At 38.8% G+C, this 21889-nt stretch overlaps 3 protein-coding genes across 3 annotated transcripts; 1 reads left to right on the forward strand and 2 right to left on the reverse strand.

Annotated features, from left to right (window-relative positions):
* Positions 1–221: 221 nt before the first annotated feature.
* Positions 222–2338, reverse strand: BO97DRAFT_361548 (putative MFS myo-inositol transporter). Its single transcript, XM_025692420.1, has 3 exons — positions 2044–2338; positions 1647–1943; positions 222–1551 (listed from the first exon to the last, which is right to left on the reverse strand). Exons 1-3 carry the CDS (start codon positions 2229–2231, stop codon positions 387–389), a joined length of 1650 nt encoding a protein of 549 aa, XP_025555699.1. The 5' UTR covers positions 2232–2338; the 3' UTR covers positions 222–386.
* Positions 2339–2451: 113 nt separating this feature from the next.
* BO97DRAFT_361550 (putative AAA family ATPase GCN20) lies at positions 2452–5685 on the reverse strand. Its single transcript, XM_025692421.1, has 8 exons — positions 5255–5685; positions 4465–5190; positions 4322–4402; positions 3966–4269; positions 3730–3903; positions 3592–3678; positions 3066–3534; positions 2452–2978 (listed from the first exon to the last, which is right to left on the reverse strand). Exons 1-8 carry the CDS (start codon positions 5315–5317, stop codon positions 2627–2629), a joined length of 2256 nt encoding a protein of 751 aa, XP_025555700.1. The 5' UTR covers positions 5318–5685; the 3' UTR covers positions 2452–2626.
* A 4234-nt stretch (positions 5686–9919) lies between these two features.
* On the forward strand, positions 9920–13800 carry BO97DRAFT_137993 (uncharacterized protein). Its single transcript, XM_025690082.1, has 2 exons — positions 9920–10108; positions 10246–13800. Exons 1-2 carry the CDS (start codon positions 10091–10093, stop codon positions 13354–13356), a joined length of 3129 nt encoding a protein of 1042 aa, XP_025555701.1. The 5' UTR covers positions 9920–10090; the 3' UTR covers positions 13357–13800.
* The last annotated feature ends 8089 nt before the right edge of the window (positions 13801–21889 follow it).

Raw genomic sequence — 21889 nt, forward strand, 5'->3', positions numbered from 1 at the left:
TTTTAATCTTTTAAACTTACTTAACTTCTTTGCCAGTGTACAATTGCCAAACAAGAAAAGATAAATTCCCACATACGGCTCATCTTTACCTCAAACCCGGTTCAGTAGTCGATTTGTATTGTTCGGTCTAGAGCAGTGCGGCCCTGACCAAGTTCCAGCTTCAGCTCCACATAGCAGGCTTGAACGAACACCTGCCAAAGTGAATTAAGCACAGACATGTTCGAAAAGTAAGGTGAATAGGCAACATGGCTCTTTTGCTATAGCCTGTAAGGCACAACTGGAGAGCAAGATGATCCAGCACCAATATCTCTCACTATCTCCTTGAATCAGACACATGCTCTTCATTAGTGACAACCGGAGAGAGGCTTATAACCTGGGCATCTAGACTAGTATCTTGTACCCACTTCATGACCGCGAAGATTCCGTTCCAGGCTTTCTCGAACTCCCCAGCCGTTGGCTAGGAGACCTTTTACCTCCTCTAGGCTGAGCCCGCCCATCTCGGGGTAGATAGCCCACACCCCAATCCACCCCAGTACACATACAGCCGCATATGCCGCGAACGTCCATGCTGGTGACAGCCATTCCATCATTGGCAGAAAGGACAAGCCCACGATGAAATTCGATCCCCAATTCGTAGCTGTTGCAAGAGACGAACCCAACGAGCGTACATTCAGGGGAAACAGTTCGGATTGTTGCCAGGGGACATTACCAAGACCGAAAGCGTACGACGCCGTGTAAACAGTGAGACACAGAAGGACTGAAACCGGGTGAAGAGTATCCTTAATGATAGTGGCACCTGTTTTGTCTCTTCCCCCAGCTTCATATGATGACTTGGTTAGGGGTAACGATCCGAAGGCCATGGCGCAGAAAGTGAGCGAAAGAATCATGACAGGTATGGAGTAAAGAAGGATGCGGCGTCGTCCGATTCTATCAATGTATACAAATGCAAATAGAGTGAAAATGAAGTTGGTCATTGCCACTGATAACGCTGTGAGAGTAGGGGAGGAAAAGGAAAGAATGGCAAAGATCGTGCTCGAGAAATACATCAGTGAGTTGAATCCACATAGCTGTTGTAAGCCTTGTAGCATAACAGCTAGCGTTAGTGCCCTGCGGTTACCACCGATTAGGAAGAGATTGCGAGTGCGCTGGATAGCATTCGGAATCCAGTACTCATACTGTCCAGACAATTTGTTTGAACGGTTTAGTGTCTCAGCCTCTTCGGATACTTCTTGCTGGATATCATGCAAAATACTCTCAGCCATTTGTTTACTTTCGTCGTGGCCCTGATAGACTCTTAATAGGACGTCTGCAGCCGCATCATCCAGGCCTGTTTGCACCAACCATCGTGGAGTTTCGGGTAAAGCGACAACAGCGATGCATTGAAAGATAGCAGGAATCATTCCAATGCCAACAATGTAGCGCCAACCTGCAGATGTATTGGAAAAAAGCCAGCCAATAACATAAGCTATGACTTGACCCCCAGTGATGAGTAGACACAAAATCGTCACTAGTCTTCCACGCGCATGAGATGGCGCGAGTTCAGATATATACCTGGGGAAACGATATTAGCTTTGTTAGAGGTGGCAACTCTTGTGTATCTCTCCCTTCGAGATAAATCTAGTCTCCCATACTAGAACGTGACATACAATGGTGTAACCAGACTTGCTCCGCCAACAGCCAAGCCAACAATGCTCCTTCCAGCTATCATACCCCACACGGTATTGGCTATAGCCTGAATGAGAGCCCCTAAGGTGAAGAACACGTCCGCAATGATGATGACCTTTTTGCGACCGAATTTATCCGCCAATATGCCCGCCAATGGGCTTGCGATCAGGGCAAATAGGCTTGTGCATGATGTGATAAGACTCTTGTCTAGAGTGGTAAGCGGGCGATCAGAAAGGTCAGAACCAATCGATACGAGCGTTGAAGAAATGACGCCTGTGCTTTGAAGCCAAAAACGTCAGCCACTTGACTATGAAAAACCCCAATGCTTGCGGAATTGGAGTATCGCGCCCAAGCTTGGGAACACCAAGTGCTACCTACTCGTAACCAAACAATAGCCCGCTAATTCCAGCAGAGAATGTTAAAGACCATATAAACCAGTCTCCTGCCAGTGTTGCCCAAGAGTGAGAGATGCGGGGATTTTCGTCATTGTCTTGTGGCGCCAACGGATCCGGGGAAAGTAAAGGGGCATGGGAATCCGACGACTCAATCTCGTTCCTGCAGTTCATAGTTCAAAGGCTGCTTCATATGCTGCAAGTCTAGGGGATCCGTATAGAGGTTGGTGGGTCAGGGCTTTAGGGCGTCAATCAGCTGTTCATGCGAACGTAGCTGTGAATACAGAATCTGGAATTGATCTAGGGGAGGAGCAACCGGAGGCGGTATCCATTATATAAGCGTGGGCGTCAGGTTGTGACCCACTTTGGTAGTTTTCTCAAGTCGCAGTAGTATGTAAGTTAGCATATATGAGTAGTATATAGTTATATATGTTTCCATAGGAGAAACAGGTGGGCTAAAACATTTTGAGAGTTCTACCAATTCAGAACCATGTGCTGTACACAGGCGCGGCAATAATGTTTCTCCCGGTCTAGAGCTAATTGAACCCGATCACGTCATGCCTCTCACCTTAGTGAGGAGCAGCTACTCCGGCTTCATTAGCTTGAGCACTGATCAACTTCTTGTAGGCATTCACGGTGCCATCAAACTTGTGAACGGTGCCCTTGTCGCAAACCCACAAGCTGGTGCAAACATTTTGAAGCATGGTCACATCGTGTGAGACCATCACTACACCACCCTCAAAGTTTTGTAGAGCTTCAGATAGCGCATCCATACCTTCGATATCCAGATGATTAGAGGGCTCGTCTAGGACTAATATGTGGGGGTTCGTCAAAGAGAGGCAGGCAAAGGCAACACGGGACTTTTGACCTCCAGACAAGAGCTCCATGCGCTGGAGCCCAGTCATTCCAGTAATGCCGAAACTATAATTGAACACAAGGCCATGATTAGTAAGTGCGAAGAAGAGCGAGTAAAGGAAAAAAGTCAAGGTGAAAAGAGCTTCCACATACGCTCCGAGGTGCCTCCGATATTCCTCATCTGTCTTTCCTGGATAGGTCTTTGCCATGAAACTCACTGCGCTCGTCGTCAAGTCCAAGGCATCCACGTGGTGCTGTGCGAAATAACCGATACGCAACCTGGCGTGTTGCGACATAAAACCAGATGTCGGCTGAAGTTGGGCTGTTAGCAACTTGAGGACAGTTGTTTTACCCGCACCGTTAGGACCGACTATGCCGATACGAGAATCGAGTTGCACATCGAGGTCGATATTCTTGAGAAGCGGTCTGTCCTTCGTATATCCAAAGGAGACATCCGTCATCTGTACGATTGGGGGAGAAAGCTTCTCGACGTCAGGGAATTTGAAGTGAACGACATAATCACTTTCTGGGGCTTCCAGGATGGGCATTCTTTCCAATTTCTTGATCCTGGATTGCGCCTCAGACGACTTGGCGGCATTGTAGCGGAATTTATCGATGAATGCTAATTAGACCAGTGAGCTTGAGTACACTAAGATTAGCGCATGGCAGGATGGCATACCTTGCAAATGCGCGCGCTCGGCCATTTGCTTCTCATATTCACGTTTCGCGTTCTTCTTCCGCTCTTCCTTGGTTGCGTAAAAAGAATCTAAGAGTCATCAGCTTGCAACTTCCTTCCCCAGTGCATCAATATACTCACCGAAATTGGCCCCCTTGTAGTAGTCGAGTCTCTCAGAGTGTTGATGCATGATATCCGTAGCTACTTCGTTCAAGAAAGCACGGTCATGAGAAACCACGAGGATGGTGCTGGGATAGGTCTGCAGATAGTTGGACAAGAAAGTGATGGAAGGCACATCCAACATGTTGGACGGTTCTGCGCACGTTTAGCATGCTGAGGAAATGAAAACAGTTAGCGTGGGGTCAATGGAGCCATACCGTCCAGCAATAACAGATCCGGCTCGCAGAAAAGTGCCCGAGCCAGGGCCAATCTCATCCGCCAACCACCTGAGAATGTCTTTGTTGCAAATTGCTGTCTCTCGGATGAAAAGCCAAGGCCGGCCAGAATGCTAGCAGCACGGGACTCGGCCTTGTCCGACTCCATCTCTGCAAGCTTTGCATGAATATCATTTAAGGTGATATCCAAACCCTCCCTTTCGTGGTCAAGTCTAGCAGCATCCTTTGAAGTGTCGGCCATTGACGATCTTTCCGCTTCAATCTCGGCGAGTTGTTTGGTGATTTTCTGGAAGCAAGTCAAAAGATGAGACAATCGATTTAGAAGAACAGGGGCTGACCTCTAGGTCGGCTAATAGGCGCTTGCGCCAGACATCGGCATCCAAAACTGCCTGAAGAGCAGGAGTATCATCACCCGTGATCTACCCATCCAAGTCAGCAAACCATACTTATGTAAGTATCAAGCGCAAATGATCAGACATACTTCCTGTTCAACATGCAAGATCGAGATGTGGCTGGGAATCGCCACTTCACGTCGACTTAGCGCGCGCAGAAGAGTACTCTTTCCGATACCGTTCTGACCCACCAGACCATAGCGTCGCCCATAAGCCAAAGTCAATGAAGCATCAGTCAAAATACGGTGCCCTCCAACAGAGATATCAATACTGTCAACCTTGATGTCCTTACTCTTCGACTGAGAGTCAGAGCCCAGTTGAAGAGGATTGACGGCCATAAAGAATTCCTCATAAGACATAGCGCTATCGGGCTGGTTAAGTAGACGAGAGGATTCATACTGTACCGTCTTCATCTGCTTCTTTTCCTGCTTAGCACGAATCTTGCGTTCGGCCTTCTCTAATTTCTTGCGATCGACGCGAGACTCCACTTTCCTAGCGTTAGCAGACTCTAGATCGACGTTGCCTCCGGCAAGACCCAGAGTCGAGGAAATATTCTTCTGGGACCCGACGTTGATTGCCTGGTCAAGCTTTTTAGCAGTGAAGGGCATCTGTCTGCGCTCTGCATCCACTCCATCGGACGCGCCGAGTGAAGAAATGAATTTTTCAACGAGGTTTCGAATGGCCTTCTCATTCTCGGGGGAGAAGTCTCCTGACGCAGAGAGCAAAAGTTCCGTGACCATATCAGCTGCTTCGGAAAGCGGAGACGGAGCATTTACATCTTCGACATAGGCCTTTGATGCATGAGCCAGATAGCCCTGCGTAAAGTTAGCGGCAGAGTTGCGATCGGGATGCCATGCAACGATACTATTCGACGCTTACCACTGAGTATTCGGAGATCACATGGTCAATGCCGGGAATCTGTGCTTGGATTTCTGCCTCCATTGCGATGGAGAATCGATGCCAAACCGGTGGAGAAGCAGCGTCCAAATGCAGAAATATTTTTGGTGTCTCAGTACAAACACTTTCAGCGACGGCCTCGAAAGAAGGTCTTCCTTTGTAAGGCTGGTAAAACAATGTGAGGAATGTCTTCTTGTCAAAGCAACAGCTTGACAATCTTTTCTCTGGCAGGACCTTGACCACTGACAGAGCTTTGGAGTGGCGGCTATTGTGTGGGTCGGCCCAAGCGGTTATTTGGGATTAACGGACGGGCAGATTAAATCTACAACCGAGAACGAAAAGAAGCAATCTTACGTTTTCGCACATATACAGCCTCAGCCTGAAGCAGGAGACAATATTTTGGGACGTGTATATTGAGACCCTCCTTGGTATTGGCCTGCAAGACGGCGGATATTCCAACCACAAATGGTCTCCATTTTTTGTCACATGATATGGCTGATTTGCTATTCTGCTCACCGTGACCGCCCATAAGGAAAGACAAACCTTCCAGGTTCGAAGTTATTCTAGCTTCATCATAAACAAAACATATCATGTCACTAGCTCGTAGCCATTCAATCAAAGCCAAACTAGTTGATGCGCATCAGGAAATGTAGATAGTTTATTAGAAACGAACAACTGCAGCGAATTTGTTTCCCGCTAATGACTCACGCTATGGCTCTGATCGTTTGCTGTCTCTCAAGAGGCCGGCAAACGCCGCATGTTCGGTGACTCAGCATAGCGCCGTAGTTAGTTAGTCTCATTCGAGCTCTGCCTCCAGCTAAGATCAAGCTGAGGAAGGTCTGGCGCCGTAGTATTCAGCTTTGCCACCAGCTGAATATACACTAAGGTCCTGTTCTAAGGGCGCTACCAACGCTCGGAGAGAGATCGGTTAGACTTGATAGGATATTGCAAGGATGGTCAATCTAAAACTCTTGTGATTTGCATCGAGACAGTTGTTCATGGTACCGTGCAAACCCTGTTAGTTTCGCCAATGAAGGATTCGAACGACCCGGGTTGTCAAGGGAGATAAGGGCGGAGGATAGACTCTCCAGCCCCCTCCTATATCTCAGCACCATGACAGGGATCGCTAGACTGCGTCGAGCTCTGAGTGTCGTATGCTACAGGACTCGCCTAGTTTATTAGCCGCACTAACAGTTGTGTCTGAGAAGCAAGGGCGACCGGGTGTTCCTGCTTGTGACGCACCAAGGGAGCCCGAGGAAGAGTCAGGCGGTTTAATTCAAGGTCTGTTCAGCAAGGGCTTGTGTCTGTCTATGTCTACAGCAGGGGGCCAAAAAGGAGATCCTGAAACATAAAGATACCCAGCGGACTCAAAACCAGTTAAACATATCGTCGCTCAGGCAATGACAAACGACCATGGGGAGAATTGTGACTAGGACTGATGCATCTCCAGCAGGGTAATGCATGGGATAATTAGGGAGTGGGCAACATAGATCAATCACGTATGATTGTGGTTCCCATTCTGCTTATGAGTATTATCATTGTTGATCTTGATTCAAGGTCAAGGTCAAGAATGGGCACGAAGTGATGACACCACTCTGCCCAACGCACAATTCAAAGAGCGCCGACCACACATACCAGTCGATGGACCAGTCGATGGCTCTAAAGCTGAATGAAATGATTACAAATGTCAATCCTTCTTAATAACAAGGCCCATCCCCGACCGACCGACTATCGGCCGGGTCAGGGAAAGTGGAGCACCTCGGCTGGGAAGAAACTTGCAGCCCACGTTCCCTCCCGAACAGATGATCTAATATCTATCACCATTGTTGGAGTCCTTGCACCTGCCAAATTGGCTCAGAGTAACGGACTAGACACCGTTGGCCTTGCATTTTGACATCTGAGATGTACTAAGCCCCCTAGTATCATGTTCACTTTTTCTCCCACCCCCCTGCTTTGGTCGGTTGTGTGCTAAGGATCGCAGTCAGGGTATCCCAAGGAACGATTAACAAAGCGCGCAAGTTGAAGCTTCTATGTTGTTGTAGCAGGAGAACAGGTCCTTGAAGGAGCCCCGAACAAGTCGGGCGCTGCGCCAGTTCATTCACCTATCAGCGCTCTTTGACTCAGTTGACATACTTAGTAGAATGTCTAGACAACCAGCCTCTCTCGGAAAATGATTGCGCCCGTGGTGGGTAATGCAAAGTTTGGTCTGTCGTCATTCTTTGGAAGCAGGAGCGAAGACTGGGAATAGGAAAGAAGCGCGGTGGAAAAATCGATCGCCTGAGCAAGAGCCAGCAAGTCTAAGAACTTAAGGAAAATGTGCGGTGGGACTGAAGGACATCATCCCGCTTGTTCCCTTGGATCCCGTGCCTTGGAACCATCGGTAGGTACCTGAGGGCTGACGAGAAAGTAGGTACCGTCCCTGATCGCTACACTACGATAAGCCTCACCAATATCAGCTCAGAGATCATTCGGGAGATTGATTCGATCTCACTTTGGCTGTACGTAGTATGCACAGTACATGAATAATAGCCTGAAACATCAAGCAAGAGCTTGCAAAGCTAGAGAATAACCGATTCAATCTCCAGATTCAGTTCTCGCCGGCCCAGCCGAGAGAGCTACCGCGGTAGAGTGGGGATGAGACGGCCTGGTGTCACCACAGGGCCCTCATTCCAAAATCGCTGGATACCTTCTAGGCTCTGTCCAGTGTCCACAAACAATATCTGACCGGGCACGTTGCACGCTGAATTCCAGAGAGCCGCCAAAGGGATCGTTGCATCATAGAAAATAAAAGAAGAAGTTTCGATGATTGTCACAAAACAGTGCAGAGCAACAGTCGCCACCTATCTGTCCCTACCTTCCAAAGTAAAGAAGATGAATAGATCTCAAACATCTGGCACTCATGAATCTCAGTTGTAAGATCGGTTGGGCTTGACATATATTACCGAGATCGAGGGGAACGGCTTGGTTCAATATTGAACCAAGCGCACAGGTTCAGGAGCAGTCCCAGGGTAAAATAAGTAGGATCGTGCACGCTAAAAGACTTAGTGCAGTGGTCGCTGCTGCGGTGCAAGGATCGCACATCGTCATGATTGCACCATTGTAATTTTGACTCTAGTCAAGAAAGGGCGGTTTGCTGCTACTCAGCAAGCTGTACTCACCGGTCTGACCCTCTCGGCTCTTAGCTTTTATGGCGTCTGGCTAGCGCACTAAATATCTCAGAATAATCTGATTGTCGAACAGGTATGGAGTCCGTTCGGTACCTACTCAGTAGTTCCCTACCGTAAATCAATCTTGATCCATCATTATCCTTGGGCGAGTCATCACCAGGCAAACTCATGCGCGGCCTCCCTCTCTTTCCCTTTTTGATAGCCAATGTAGCAAGCCCTGAGCCTGAGCTGGAGGAGAGATATACCATGGACATTGACGGGCGCGGAGACTTCCGACTTCCTGACTGCATCCACGTCAGTCATTCAGTGCCATGCAACATTGAACCAAGGTACCGTACCTGTCGATAGGATAGTGTTTGAAATCAACGCATTGTAGAAAACGGGTTGCATATAATCTTCCTACGTATATACTACCTATCGGAATTCACCCCCCCCCCCACAGGCATCCCGTCCACCATGGACTTGACCGCGATCCGCCATGACTGAGTATCTGAAATAGGTCGGAATGAGTTACAGTCCGGCCGGTCGCTCCTCAGCATGGCCGGGGCGAGTGCCCAGTGGAAATGAAACCCAGAATCCCCGCGGTTGTTGGCAGCTCCTTTGCTGAGATCAGACTGAGTCGAAAATGGTAAGCCTCCAAGGAACAAGAACGTGCGGCCGGTGGACACCGGTCCCCTAGTTTCGTATTCCAGAAGGTCCCTACCTACGATTACTTGTTACTATTTATGACGGAGATCTCAATTCTACCAAGTAGCATGATTGAAGTCTATAGACTAGTCATTCATCCCATCTTCGATCCATTGAAATCGCCCTGCAGTGGGTGTTGTGCTGGGGGTGGGAACTCCTAGCGTGATCCATTCTTCTCCAGTAACTAAGTGGGTGAGTTTAGACTAGAACCAGAAGAACCGCGCCCGTGGGAAGGGAAAGCAAGTGGCCGCCGTGTCCCACTGGGCCTTGAGTGTTGATCGATGGCCGGCTCTGTTGTTATTATTCCTTTGTCTTATTATTCTTAATTCTTCTTCACTGTCTTGACCTTCTTCTGCTGCTACTGCTGCTAACTACTACTATCACCTCCTGTACCCTTCTCTCCTTCTTCTTCTTCTTCTTCTTCTTTTTCTCTTCTTCTCTTTTTCGAATCCTCTCCCCCCATCCCTTCTTCAACCCCAATAATATCACTTTCGCCATCCCCTCTCCAGCTGACGGGGATCGCTGCGATTTGTCCGATTTACTCAAGGGTTCGGTCGCTGCCGTCAATCCCCTCCCACACCTCATTCTTTTGCGACATTCATTTCTAATATCTACCTCCATTCCTTCCTTGCGCTCTCCCCCGCCCTCGGAGCCGGTTTCAACACTCCATCACCCGCACGCAGTCCAAGCGCATAATAACAGAGCCCGGTGTTGCACTGTAGGTTTTCACCGATAGAACAAGCTCGGTGATCGTCTCGGCGTCTGTCCCGCATAAGCACTGGGCATCTCTGATCGGACTGTGTCGGCATATCTCTCGTTCCTCTGGATAGGATCTTATCTAGATGTACCACGCTAGCTGATCCTCCTCGTGCATGATAATGCATATGGGAGGTCAAGTCGCAAGTAATTTCGATGCTGCGAATCTGAGCTTCGGATACCTGGCGCTGTTCTGCGCCCTTTGAGAATGGAGCATGTATCAACGGTGAGTTTGATGTCCTTGAGAATCTTGCAGCAATTGCCCGCTTGAAGTGTCTGTTATTCATCGGCCTAAAACGCGATGTCTACCATGTTTCCGATGATTCCTCGAGAAGTGCTTCTGGCTGATCTGCTTTCATTAAGCTATGTGCCGTTAGCACCGTCGGTATCGCAGCAACGGGCTTCGCGTTCGGTCGCGTGGATCGAAGCCCCTCCAAGCCCAGCAGGTATCGGAAAAGAACCCTCCCGCTCCATGATCAGTGTGCGACGGCGACAGACACAGCAGAAATCCCATCTTCCAACTTGATTGACCCGGCTTTGCGCAAACCATTCGCAACTGCAGGCGCAGAATCGCCTCTCGAAGAAAAATTCCCTCGACGCGGTAAGGATGGGCACTCTAGTACAACCCACGCAGAGGAATCAAAACATTCGAGAAAACCGTCATTCGCAGGTATCAGACTGCGTCGCCGGGGACAAACTTTGACTGGACCTCCGTGCTTAGCGAATGACAGCCCTTATACAGTTTCCCAATTTGTCCGACGGCCATCATCCTCCTGGGTGCGACGACTTTCGTTTCAACCAGAGAAACGTAGCTCATATCAGTCGTCCGTTTCTTTGTCGCCCAGGGGCCCAGCTACTCCAATCATTCCCCGCACGCCCACGCAGCGCAGATTCAACAAGCTTGTCAAGCGGCCTTTGTCGCAACATGCCAACATCCAGCCGCTACCGGTCAGTACGCCGCCAACCTCAGCCATCGCCAGTCTCCGCAGGCCTGCTACCAGTTATCAACGATCGGATAAGTTTGGTCACAAGGCGACACACAGTTTGAACTTTGAGCCAAACTTGGCCTTATATTCTCCGGCTATCCCTGAAGGCGAGATTACGCCCTCTCACGACCATACCTGGCGACCGTACATAAGTACCACTCTGGATGAATTTTCAGAAAGACTGGCTCGCAGGTTTTCATCGGCCACAAAGCCGAAAGATCAAGGACTGCGACGAATCGTACCAAGGAGTGACTCTGTTCCAGCACTTCTTCTGGCTACATCTATCAGGGCAACTGAACACGCAACGGCTGACGGCCTGAGTGCATCAAATACGGCTTCACCAGTTCTGTTTCGTGATCCGTTCAGTTCTGGTGACAAGTCTTCACAACCGCTAGATGATCATATACCACCGGAAAGAGCCGGCTGTGAATCGACATTCTGTGCTGAGAACGCAGATCCCAAAAGTAAAAGTCCTTTGACAACACCCATACTCTCCGCGGATTTCGGAGGCTCTGACAATAACTCAGGGGTCTTTTCGAAGAGACGGGCTATCTCGACGCCTCTTCTCTTCCCTATGAGCAAGGAAGGAGCCATTCTGGTGTCATCCAAACCCCGCGGAAGGCGTAATATAACTGACCCAACCTTTTTCAGCCGTCCATCACCCGCTGTGCAAACAGGAGTTCCTATGTCATTGATTTCGGATATGCTAGGGCCACGGCATAGGCCCTTACCATCACATTTCCAAGATTTCAGGCTAGACATGGCTTACCCCGATAATGTTGTTGCACGTCCATTCACATCAGACGCCGTTCCTTTAACCAAAATTCGGGGTTCAATCCGTCAGCAGCCGAAGCGTCATTCGATAGCTGCATCTGAACTCGCTTCCACAATCATCGGTTCTGACGAGACGAACATCTTCACGTCTGGTGATGAGGACGAAACGGATTTCTTGAGCGATACCGCTTTCGACTCAATTCGTACACACGTGACTACCGGTAGCAACCCCGGTCTATGCGCGCCTCGAATTGAGACCATTTTTGGTGCCCCGCCAGTCACTGCAAGAGAGGTGCATGCTATCAACAGTGCAGGGCTAGACTCGCGTACTTCTGACGCTTCGCATCCCCTCTCCGAACTTCACTGTGGTTTGGATGCATCTGAAGCGCCGAACAACATGCCATCATTGATTCCTCCGGTGTCAACAGACCCGCACGAAGGTGAAAGCAATATATCCTTCCCATCCGATCTCTCAGATGATGAAGATACGCATAGTCTATTGGCTGCGCTGCCCAGTGAATCCACTGAGCCAGCCTTCCAGACAAGAATGAGCTCGAATAGCCTGTACCATCAGGATAATATTCTTATCCCAGGGGCCTCGACAACCTTAGTCCAATCGCAGCTTCCGGTGGTGTCGGATCCCCGCAAATACCGTCCCGACTTGGTTGATACTTGTCCCAAAATGAATATCTTCGACTGGTCTGAGCAATCCAGGGGCGACCGTGAGGGTACCGGACCCGACGGGCGGCCACGCACCGTTCATGGTAAACATACGCCTCACTCCCGTGGCAGTCGTGCACCCGGAAGGAAAGCCCCGAGTACTTTACATCTTCGGAGCCAGAGTGTCCCTGTGACAAGAGACCCAGCAACCGTTAGCGAGCAGCGCCAGACGTCGGGCAGCAAGTTCGGGACGTGGGGTCTAGGTAGCAAAGGTGTCAGCGAAGATTGGGATAGCGACTTTGAATTTGATGATACCGAGGAGGTTTCGGCCACCGAGGCCATGAAACCGACCAAGAACAATGCGCGGCGCGGCATGATTGTCCCCCCGGCCATCATGGAACGTCAGGCTAGCCTGCATGGGCAGTTTGGACAGGTTCAGGAGCTGACATTGTTGGTGGAAGAGCTCAAGCGCCTTCGGCACCAAGGAAGTTTTCTGAATCTTGTTCGCGGACCCTCTAATGGGCTCTGGAAAGAGGCAGAAAGTATCGTGAATCTGGCCACGCTTGATGACGACGATTGCAATGATTCTCCGCCTGGGTCACCATCGTCTCTCACATTCAGCTTTGATGATTCAGAAGGCGATTCCTCAAACTCTAACGACCCGTGGAAACGAGCCAGTGGAGGGTCTTGGGGATTGTCATTCTCGGACAATGCGAATTCCCGCCCTACTACTGCTCCCAGTCAGGATTACAGAGACGCCCCAACAAAACCGAATTCTGTGCTGGATCTGATCTATCAACAACGCAACGCGGACGGAACTCCACTTCCCGACTCCCACCTTCCACGCTCCAAAAAACTTCCCTTCGATACACAGTCTCTTCGGGACCTTGTTGTGCGTGCTGGCGTTGTAACCCGCGCATTGAAAGAAGAAATTCGCAGGGCCGAGGGTGTAACGACAGGACCTAGCGAGGACATGCATCCGTCGGATCACCTATTTAGTCGGATCTTTGCTCGACCATCCAATGATAACGCAACCCTCGAGGGCCCCGCCTAGATGAGACATGTCAATTCTTTTGGTTTGATTCATGACACTGGCTTTCATCCACAATTGTACTTTCTTTTACAAGAGTAACGAATTCCTTAACATGTGTAACGACATGAAAGAGGATCTTGGGCATATATCCTCCTTGATCTGACTACTTTACTTTGGTCCTTCCTTCTCTCAACAAAGGATTGGCCCTCTAAAGGACATTCTGCTTGAAAATCTACCCGTGTGTACAATTGGCCATAAGTATAATCCTCTTCGCTCCTACTTTCTATGTACGTTGCGTGGCCTGCTCTTGTACACCAATGAAAGGCGTTCCCTCTAATTCTTTTTTCTATTCCTTGTTCATGTGATGTGTCATTGTCTTGGAGGCTAAGTGAAATTCCATCACGAATCTTATTGTCTTGTCTCTTTCTCATTCTCCTCCTTCGAGTTTCGACGTACAGATGTTCGATGTACAGATGTTCGGAGATCTGAGTCAGAGCGGTTTATATTTTTTTATGTTAGAAAAGCAGCAGGATTTGGGGCCGATATGACATGTTGAAATGGCATAATGATAATTCATCATGTTCCTTGATGGGTATTACACTAGCCGTACACAATGAGCTGACTGTACTCACAGCCGGGTCTTCCGCCTCCTCTACCTGTGACATGAATGAGCATGAATGAACGTATCGAAAATGGATGAGTAGGCATGAAGAAGCCACGCATGGAGACAGGGTCCTGAGGAACAAGGCACAGCTTCATTCCCTTTTCTAGTAAGATGTCTGAGATTCGAATTGCAACACCTGCGGCTTAGGTGAGTGATGCGTGCTGTGCATGGGAAAGGCTTGGTGAAGTTCTTACACCATTCTTTATCCTCAACGTTGAGGACAGAGATGGGACAAGGAATTAGTCTATACTCTCGAACATGGCTGGACTAGCCAGTGATTTTTTTTCGATCCGCACTCAAGACATGAAGCTGTGCTTCGCGCCGAGAAATTTACAAAATGGTAGTAGGTCTTCCAGAGCATGTTGATGCTTCAAGGGGAAGCGATACGGTCAGGTATATTATGCTCAACATTAGAGCAGGGATGACCCTCTCACTTTACTATATCTGCCTATCAAGTCTTCGGTATCGCTTCGATCTTAAAAATAGATAGCCCAGTGTTGGTTAAGCTTCAGAATTCAATTTACATACTGGGTAGCAAGGGCGAAACGAATACAGGCCAGAAAGGAGAAACATGGCCGCGCGCACTGGGTTCTTAGGCGCAAGGTCAATACTAACCTGTTCTGAGAGCGTGAGGCTTCTCCACGGTGCTTATGGTACAGTACGGTATAAGTTACAGATACGCCGCTCAACTGCATGCTACTGTAACTGTGCTACATACCACACTGCGGCCCCTACTATAGTATAGAGTATCTGGTCTGATTATTGTGTCGTATCAACAGTCAGTAGTCCTTTGTGCCAGCTAGTACTGTTAGGGAGATAGAGCCATTGTGCAATCACCTGGGATGAGGGGGCGTGATCCCATGGCAACAAGTTTAGATCCTGCAGGGTAGTAGTCATGGATGAGTATTAATATCTGTGTTAGTACCTGCGTCACAACAACTTCGTCATTATTTTGATCGCATATGCCTATATTCGTTGAGTGGATGCTGTAGCTCACACTGTTGAAAGAGCTTTTCTGTCAATAATATCCAGAGCGCAGTCAACATTCACTTGATAACTAGTTACATCTTATTATCCTGTAGGTGGGTTTGTATCATTGGACAGTACCTAGAGTAGCCTACGTAGAGGTAGTCAGTCACGTACAGGTACTTATCTGAAAATCTCTACAGTTCTTCCACACTGCTTCCTGTAATTCTTCTGCTTCTTCTTCTTCTTCTTCTTCTTCTTCTTCTTCTTCTTCTTCTTCTTCTTCTTCTTCTTCTTTCTTTTTTGCAACCATATAACTTCAGTGAAGTTTTACCAACTATCTTAGATTAATACTAATTTATATATAGATTATGTATATCTAAAAGTAGTCCTAATTTTAAGAAAATTTGATAGAAGAAATCTAAAAATTTAAGTTCTGTAACTGAAGATCTAAAAATTATCATTTCTCAATGAATTCAACTGTTCTTGTTCTTATACTATTATTGATCATAGTACTAAGGAATCTGAATATCTAAGATTATTTACTTTCTTTTTTTTAAGAATGAAGAATAGTATTTTAAGAGTTAGACTTATATGTATTTAAAAAATTCTCCTTCTCTTGATTTTTCTTGATTTTTACAGGAATAACTTTATAGAAATAATACCCAGTGATTCTTCGAGGTTTTATTATACTTATTCTAACTTTAAATTTCTATTTTTTTTTGTTTTGTATAGAATCAAGGTACTTTTTGTTTTTATAACCATTTCTACAGGACTGACCACCTCTACGTAGGCTACTCTAGTACATACCACCTGGCACCTACAGCAGGTCACAGACAGCGCCGCGTCTGGTGGGGGTGGGTGAGTGGGTGTCCACTGCCCATTGCCCAGTGATGGTGGTGGTGGATACATTGAGATCCTCCAGAAGCCCACTGCACTGCATCTAAATGCCAGTGTCAAATCCATTATCCCCGTCGACCAACACGGTCTGGCTCTCAAGGCGGGTGGAGGCCAATCTCCTCAGGGGTGGGGGAAGTTGCTGATTATTGGTTCTTACTTTGAACGGGTTCCTGGCACTAAGCCAAAATAGGCTACCCCACCGGCCGCCGCGGGCCCGGCTTTGCAGTTGCACAACTGCGGTTGTTGTTGGCTCAGTGTAGGGATGCCGCAAATACACCTTTTGATTCCCTGTACGTGTATTTATGTAGAGAAGTGTTATAGGTACTAGAATATTGGTTATTAGTGTAATACCTTTTTTATTAAGGAAAGTAGGGCTGCCTGCTATACTAATCTAATTTAAAGAATATATTGATATTTATATCTAAAATTATATATAAAATAGAATGAACTTCTAAAAGTAATAAAAAAGCTTATTTAAAATCTTAATTTATATAGTCTATTTAACTGCTCAGCTAGTTACTTAATTAATTAATCATTAAAACTCTGCAAATTAAAATATTAATTATTCTATAGAATTAATTATATAGTATATTAAAAATTAGTATAAAAACATATTAAATTAAATTGATTAATAAAAGTTATCTCTTTATTAATAAAAATAAGATCTTCTGATAAATAAGTAGCTTTAAAAGATAAGTAAATTATTCTTTTATTTATTAAATTTAAAAAAAAAACTTATATTTTAGCATATTGATAAAATTACAAGATTTTTGATAGTTATTAATAATAAATAAATTTCTTATATTGAAATATGAATTATAGTATAGAAATAGTTTTAATTCAAAATATTATTAAGAGTAAAATACACTAGTAAAAAAATATATATATAATCTAATACTATAAAATTCTATATATAACAGATTTTTTATATTATTAATAGTAATATATATATAACTTAATTTTGTGGATTTTTAAATATTTTTTAAGGAACCTATTTTTTATTTAATACATTTTCCTCAAAATATATATGAAGATAATACTATAAGGTTTATATAAAAATAGAATTTTAGAATAAGTTAGTAAATAAGTAAAATTATTAATAATATTTTATTATATATCAAAATACTAATTTTAAACTATATTAACTATTTTTGATAATAATAAATAGATTACTAGTATATAATTCTAGTTTTTATCTTAAAATATAATAAATTATTTTATTTGTAAGGATCAGGTGATCTTACAAGCCTGCCTCAGGCAGTCAATTACCTAATTAGGGTCAATGGGTCCATATTAGCCTGATTCAGGCCTGAATCAGGGATTGTGGGTAATGTTGGCTGACTGGCTATTGTTTTGAATGAATCCCATTGTTTCTTCCTTACATTATTATATAAAGAAGTAAACTACTTAAGATACTTTATTATAATTAATTTAATAATTTAAAAGTTACATATACTTATCTAGTTAAAGTTATCTATTCTTTATATTAACTAAGATTATTAGGAATAATAAATAGTAATATTGTATTTCAAAATAATTTTTATCAGTATATTTAAGTTTCTCAGATAGATTATTTAATAATATATATAAGTTTAATAAATATAGTTTCTTATTTTTTTGGATATTAGAAATTTTATTTTACTAATTTCTGTCTTTGGTAGTGATTTGATTTTTTATTATTTTTAATTTTATAATTTATTTTCTTATTATTAGCTTAGCTTAGATACTAATATTCTTATAAATATATTATCTATAGAAAATTAATTTAATATTAAATTATGTATATTGCAGTACTACTAAAGCATTTTTATTATTTCTATTATAATAACTATAGGTAATCCACATAACCTAATAGTTAATGTAATAGACTATCTAGACCTTAATCATAAAATAGTTATAATATTAATAATTTAGTAAAATCTATATCTTAGATATATTGGATTTATTATATCTTAGAAAGGTAAGGATTAGTCTCTATCTATATAATACAAGTACTCTAATTTGATATCTAGCTGACCTTTTCCTTTATAAGAATTTACTTTTATTACTATCAGAGTATACAGTATGATTAATTATATAAGTCTACTAAATAATTTAGAGTTTATATAAATAATTCTTAGTCTTGTATATATAAAAATAGAGTTTATAAAAGAATCTTACTCTAGAAAATTAGACCTATAATTATTAAAAGTAAAATATTGAATTAATTTATCTTAATTAATTATTGATATATTAAAAAACTAAGTAATTGGATTAAGGCAAGATTTATAAATAGTAAATAACCTAGTTGTCATATTTTTTATATCAATTAAATAATAAATCTCCTAATTTAAATTATTAGTTATTTATAAAGGGGAAAAGGTTAGAGTAGCTAACAGCCAGGTCAGGTCAGGTTAATAAAAACTTTTATACCTAACTATAGATTAATAATTAGATTAAAGAAATTTTTATATTTAATTATAATATAATTAAAAATAAAATAATTAATTATTTTAATTATTTTTAATATTAAGATTTATTTATTATATCTTTTATAATTTTAATATAATTAAGATATATATAAATTAAATAAAAATTAATCTAATTATTTTAATTATTATTTAAAAATATATTAAAATAAGTTTATTAAAATAAAAAAAACTAATTAAAAAATATAATAATATTTTTTTATTTATAAAAAATAATAAAAAATTTCTAATAATATTAATTAGAGTAGCTTAACTTAACTGTTATACCTTAATCTTAATCTGATCTTAACCTAGTAGTCAGGTTAAAGTATAAAAATTAAATTAACTATAGATATAAGAGTTAACTATAGTAATTATTATATCTAAGTTTAGAGTGGCTAATGGCCAGGTCAGGTCAGGTTAATCAAAATTTTTATACCTGACTGCAGGTTAATGGTCAGGTATAAAAAATATATATTCCTGCCCAGGTTAACCAACAGTTAACCTGCAGGTCAAATTTCTCAGTAACTGAGCCTATCTAAGAAGGCGGTAGGTTTGGGCAGAATATTTCTGCCTAATTCTTGCCTGATTTGTGGCTAATCCTGCCTGATTCTGCCTAATTCAGGTATAACAGTTAACCGCAGTTAACTGTTATACCTGCAGTTAATCTGATTTTTATACCTTAACCTGACCACCAGGTTAAGGTCAGGTTAAGGTTAAGGTATAACAGTCAGGTTAAGCCACTCTATCTAAATTAGATAGAATTAAATAAAAATTAGATAGAATCAAGTAGGATTAAATATAAATTAGATAAAAATTAAATAGAAATATTCTATTAAACTTTATTATTTTTTTAATAAACTTTATTACTAAGAAATTTAATCTATAAATTAATTATTAATTAATCTAAATAAAAATATATATTTCTTATATCTAATTATTAACCTATAATCAGGTATAAAAATTTTAATTAATCTAACCTAATCTGGCTGTTAACTACTCTAATATTAATATAATTTAATTTTTTATAATATTATTATTTTTATAATAAAAAATATAAAAAAATATATATAATTATAATTTAATTTAAATTATATATTAAAAATCTAATAAATTATATAAAAAATATTATATTTTTATTATTAAAATAATAATTAAAAATTAGTATAATACTTTTAAATTATTATTAAATTTTCTAAATAAATTTAATAAATTTATTATTTTCTTATTTTTTATTTAAAAAAATCTTAATTTTTTATATATTAGATTAAAGCTTATTTATATTATATTATATAATTAATTTATTTTAATAATTATATTATTTATAATTATCTAATTTAAATATTAAATATTATATTATATTTTTAATAATAAATTTTATAAAAATCTTTTCTAAATTTTTTTTATATAAATATTTTCTTTATTTAAATTTATTATTTTTATTTAATATTTATATTTTAATCTCTAGAAAGAATTAGATATATTAAAATTATAGAATTTTTAAAAATTAAAATATAAATAATAAAATGATATATTTATATTTTAAATATATAATAAAAAAATTATTTAAATTTTAATTTTAAATATAACTTTAAATTACTAAATATTTAAATTATTAAAAAAAATATTTAATAATTCTAGACTTTAAATATAATTTTTTATTTATTATATTTATTAATAATAATAAATATAGTAAATAAATTAAATTTAAAAAATATAATAAATTATATCTATATATAATATATTTTTAAATTAAATAATATTATTTTTATAGAATTTTTTTATTTTTTTTATTAATTTACTATTTATAGAGTTTTTCTAGTTTTATAAATTAATCATAATTATTTATTTTATTTTTAAAAAATATTATTAACTCTTTTTTTATTTTTAGATTTTTATAAATAATAATAAATCTTAAATTAAAATAAATTATTTAAATTAAATTTTTTTATAATTTTAAGATTATATATATTATAAAAAATTAAAAGATTATTTTATATTTAATTTTATAAAAAAAATTCTTTATTTTTTATAATTAATAATAAAAAAATTTTTTTTATAATTTATTTATAAATTTAAAGATTAATATATTATTTTATTAAAAAAATTAATATTATAAGAAATTTTATTAAAAAATAATATATATTTTTTAATAAAATTTTTTATATTTATTATTTTATATAGTTTTATATTTTATAATATCTAAAAATTAAAAATTTAGGAATTAATTTTATAAATTATTATTTTTATAAAAATTATAAAAAAATATCTTTAATTATATTTATATAAATAAATAATTAAATATTAAATAAAAAATTATTATAAATATTTATTTATTTTTTTAAAATAAATTTTTATTAATTATTTTTTATTTTTAAATCTTTATTATCTATAATAAATAAGATTTTTAAAATTAAAATTTATATTTTATAATTATTTATTATCTATTATTCTAATTTATTAAATATATATAATTTAAATAAATAATTAATTTTATTATTTTATTTCTTTATTAAAGACTAATATTTTTTAATTAAATATAAATTAGAAAATATTTATAAAAAATATTTAAAAAATATATATATATAATTATTATTAAAATTTCTAAATAATAAATAAAAATTAATTATAGTTAACTATTAAATTAATTTTAATTAAAAAATATAGATTATTATAAGATTTTATTAAATTTTTAATTAATACTTAGATTTTATATTAATAAAAATTTAATTATAATTATTTTATTAATTTTATATAAATATAATTTTTTTATTAATTACTAAATATAATAATTACTAATATTAATAATAATAATTTAATATTTAATTTAATTTTATAATATTTTTATTAATTTTAATTTTATAAAAATTATTTAAAATTAATATTATATTTTTTATTTTATTTATATAATTTAATTTATAGTTAATATTTTTTTAATAAAAATTTTAAATTAAAATATTAAATAATATGATTAAATATATTTAAAATAACAATAATAAAATTTTTAAAATTCTTTTTAATAATTTAAGAATTTTTAAAAAATATATTCTAAGAATTATTTATAAAAACTTTTTATAAATATAATATATTATATCAATTTTTAATTATAAATTTAAAAAATTATATAATTTATAAATATAAATTTTTAATATTATAAAAAATTTTAATTTATTTAATAATTTAAATTTAATTTAATTTATTATCTTTTTTTAAATTATAAGATTTATTAAAATTTAATTTAATTTATAATTTATTAAATATTTAATTTTTAATAAATATTTAAATTTTATTTAATATTATAATTATATTAATATTAATTATCTTTAATTAATTTTAATTAAATAAAAATAAATAAAGTATTTTTTTAAGTTTTTTTTATTTTTTTTTATATTTTATTTATCTAAAAATAATAAATTTATTATTTATAAAATTTATAATATTTATAATAATTTTTTTAATTATCTAGCTTATTCTATTAACTAATTAATAAAAAAATAAATTTTTTAAATTTTTTTTAAGAATTTATAGAATATATAATAAAAATTATAAAAATATTATTATTATATTTATTAAATAA

Source organism: Aspergillus homomorphus (assembly GCF_003184865.1).
Source record: "Aspergillus homomorphus CBS 101889 unplaced genomic scaffold BO97scaffold_3, whole genome shotgun sequence".
NCBI classification, from domain to species: Eukaryota; Fungi; Ascomycota; class Eurotiomycetes; order Eurotiales; family Aspergillaceae; genus Aspergillus; species Aspergillus homomorphus.